Genomic DNA, 3193 nt, shown 5'->3' on the forward strand with positions numbered 1-3193 from the left:
TTATCTTCTGTGTCTGTGTTAATTGGTTTCCCTTTTCTTTGTTGAAGAGGGTCTGTGTAGTCTTTCTGCCTAGTCAGCCATCTTGCCAGAACCTGACATCCATTTTTGTCTTTTCTTTCTTTCTTGTATTTTTAATGACCTAAGGTTGGGAAATCTACTTCCTAGTGATACTGCCTTGGAAACCCAAGGAGGGGTTGCTATGAGTTGGATCTGACTCGACAGCAGTGGTAGATTTTTATTGTTTTCTTCATGTATGGTGTCCTTGATGTCCTTGATCCTACAACTCATCTTGTCTTCAGCCATTGATGTTCAATGTATCAAAACTGTTCTTCATATGTTCTCTAAATTCAGGTGAGATATACTCAAGGTCATATTTTTGGTCTTGTGAACTTATTTTAATTTTTTTCAGCTTCAGCTTAAACTTGCATATGTGCAGTTAGTAGTTTGTTGCACGGTCAGCTCCTGGCCTTATTCTGACTGATGATATTGAACTTCTCTATTGTCTGTGTCCACAGATGATTCTTGTTATTCCATCTGTTGAAGTCCTTGTGTATAGTCACTGTTTATGTTGTTGAAAACAGGTACTTGCAATGAATAAGTCATTGGTCTTGCAAAATTTTGTCATGAGCTCTCTTGAGTCATTTCTATCACCAAAGCCATATTTACCAACTACAGATGCTTCTTCTTTGTTTCCAGCTTTCACATTCCAATCATCAGTAATTACCAGTACATCTTCATTGCATGTTTGATCAGTTTCAGTCTGCAGAAGTTGGTAAAAATCTTCAGTTTCTTTATCTTTGGCTTTAGTGGTTGGCGCATAAATTTGGATAATAGTCATATTAACTAGTGGGTTTTCCTTGTAAGTGTATGGATATTATGGTATCATTGACAGCATTCTACTTCCATACAGATCTTGAAATGTTCTTTTTGACAGTACCTGCAATACTATTCCTCTTCTGTTTGTTATTTCTGGTATAGTAGACTATACGATTGTCTGATTCCAAATGGCCAATACCCGTCCATTTCAGCCCACCAGTGCCTAGCCTCTTGATCTTTATTAAGTCCACTTCATTTTTACAACTTCCAGTTTTCCTAGATTCATGCTTCATACATTCTGTGTTCCAATTATTAGTGGATATTTGCAGTTGCTGCTTCTCATTTTGAGAAAGAGCTGCCTCTTCAAAATAGAGTTGACGTTAGTTGTGTTGATGGAGTAAATCTTTCAGGATCTTCATTTGCTAATGTGGCACAACACAGAATGAGAAGAAACAGCAGAAATTATAGAGAATTTTAAAAGTGTATTTTATTTGCATTTGCCACTTATATATTTTAACCATGGCTGCTCACTCCCATAGCATCTAATTGAGATATTTATGTAGAAAAATGTTTTGTTGATATTAGAATATAAAATATTTGAATGTTTATAATATTAAATAAATAACTTTTTAGCCTTTTTTTTTTCTTTTGAAGATAATTATGACTTGGAACCTGCATCTGAATTAGGAGAAGACTTATTGAAACTTTATGTGAACCACTGTTGCCCAGATATTGATATTTATGTTGATGGAAAAAGTTTTAAAGCTCACAGGTAAATAGAAATGTGATTGATTTCATGACTTCATTGTAACAGTAGAATATCGTGGGTTAGTTATCTTTTTCTAGCACAGTGGTTTTCAAGCTCTGATGCATCCAGGAGGTCACAGGAATTCGACAGTGATACCTCAGGGAGTCTCTGACATGGGAAGATGGTGACTGTTAGATGGGGTTTCCTTCCTGGAAGCTCACATATGCACCCACTGCCCACTTAGACATGCTTCAGGCTGAACAGATTCTCTACCATTTCTGCTTTACATTTGAAGAAAATGAAGAAAAGGTTTCATTCAAAGTAGATGTTTTGTTGCCTAAAATAGGTTTGAAAACCACTGTCTCAGAAAATTTAGCTAGATGAGTTTTTAATTTCACCGTCATTGTAGTGTTTAGAATGGCTGTTTCTACATTAATGACATGTATTTTCTCTGAATGCTTTTTGGCTCAAGTTCTGTGATTCAGAATAGATGATAACTTATGAATAGCATTGATTAGGAGTTTTAATATTTCAATGCACTTTAAAAAACCCATTATTCTGCTTTTGAATTGGGATGCTTAAACATTCCAGATTTTAAATTGAAGCCTGCTCCCTGTTTTGGTTGGGCTCTTTTGATTCCAGGTCACAAAAATCTATTTAAAAAAAGAAAAAAAATTAATAAGAAATATGTTATTGTCTGTCGGAATCAAGGGAAAGAAGTACTGCTGGGCTTCACAGTGGATGAGAATCAGAGCCAGGAAACTGAAGAACTCAGATAGTTATACTACCTCCCTTTCTTGGGTTTCAAATAGTACACTGGTAAGAAGTTGTTCTGTTACATATAACCAAATACCTCATGGGATTTCATTCCTTGGTTTGGAGGTTTAGGGTCATGGTTTCATGAGACACCCCAGTTAATTGGCCTAATAACAAGTTTAGTGTTTCTATTGTACCTCCTAGTTCATTGTATGTCTGGGGTTTAAGAGGTTGCAAGGAGCTATCCAAGGCATAACAAAAGGAAGAAGGAGAGTCAGGAATAGGAGGACAATATGGAATGGGTGGCTCATTTTCTCCATGAACAACTGTGTCCTTTACCATGAGACCAGAAAAACTGAATTGTGCTTGGCTACTGTGACTGAACATTTGATCAAAGACTCCATAGAAGATTGCTGATCAAAAAGGGGAAAATGCAGAATGGAATTTCAAATTCCCATGGACTAAACTTTCTGGAGCTGTGAAGAATGGATGAACCCCTCAAATTATTGCCTTGAGATAATCTTTAAATCTTAAACCAAAAATATCTCCTAAAGTCATCTTAAAACTGAACAAAAGTTTAGCTTAACTGGTAAATAACGTCTGCTTTGAGCATATTATGCTCTTTTTAAGAATTATCTATATGGGATCAAAATGATAACAGCAACTTGAAAGATTTGATAGGAGCCTTGGAGGGCAGTGAGTTTATGTTAATGAGAGAGGTTGTTGTTGTTGTTGTTACTTGCCGTCGAGTCGGCCCCGACTCATAGCGACCCCTCCTTGGGTCTCCGAGGCAGTATCACTACGGAAGTAGGATTGCCCAACCTTCCTTCCGAGGAGTGGCTGATGGGTTTGAACCGCCAGCCTTCTGGTTAG

At 36.8% G+C, this 3193-nt stretch overlaps 1 protein-coding gene across 1 annotated transcript in view; it reads left to right on the top strand.

Moving 5' to 3' along the window:
• The window catches only part of BTBD8 (BTB domain containing 8), a 172512-nt gene that overhangs the window by 65561 nt on the left and 103758 nt on the right, over window positions 1-3193 (top strand). The window contains exon 5 of the mRNA XM_042780309.1: window positions 1471-1588. Within this exon, the coding sequence (XP_042636243.1) occupies window positions 1471-1588 (118 nt within the window). The remainder of the gene's footprint in view (window positions 1-1470; window positions 1589-3193) is intronic.

This window comes from Orycteropus afer, unplaced genomic scaffold (assembly GCF_000298275.1).
Source record: "Orycteropus afer afer isolate SDZICR_OR568_19922 unplaced genomic scaffold, OryAfe1.0 scaffold00033, whole genome shotgun sequence".
Taxonomy (NCBI): Eukaryota; Metazoa; Chordata; class Mammalia; order Tubulidentata; family Orycteropodidae; genus Orycteropus; species Orycteropus afer.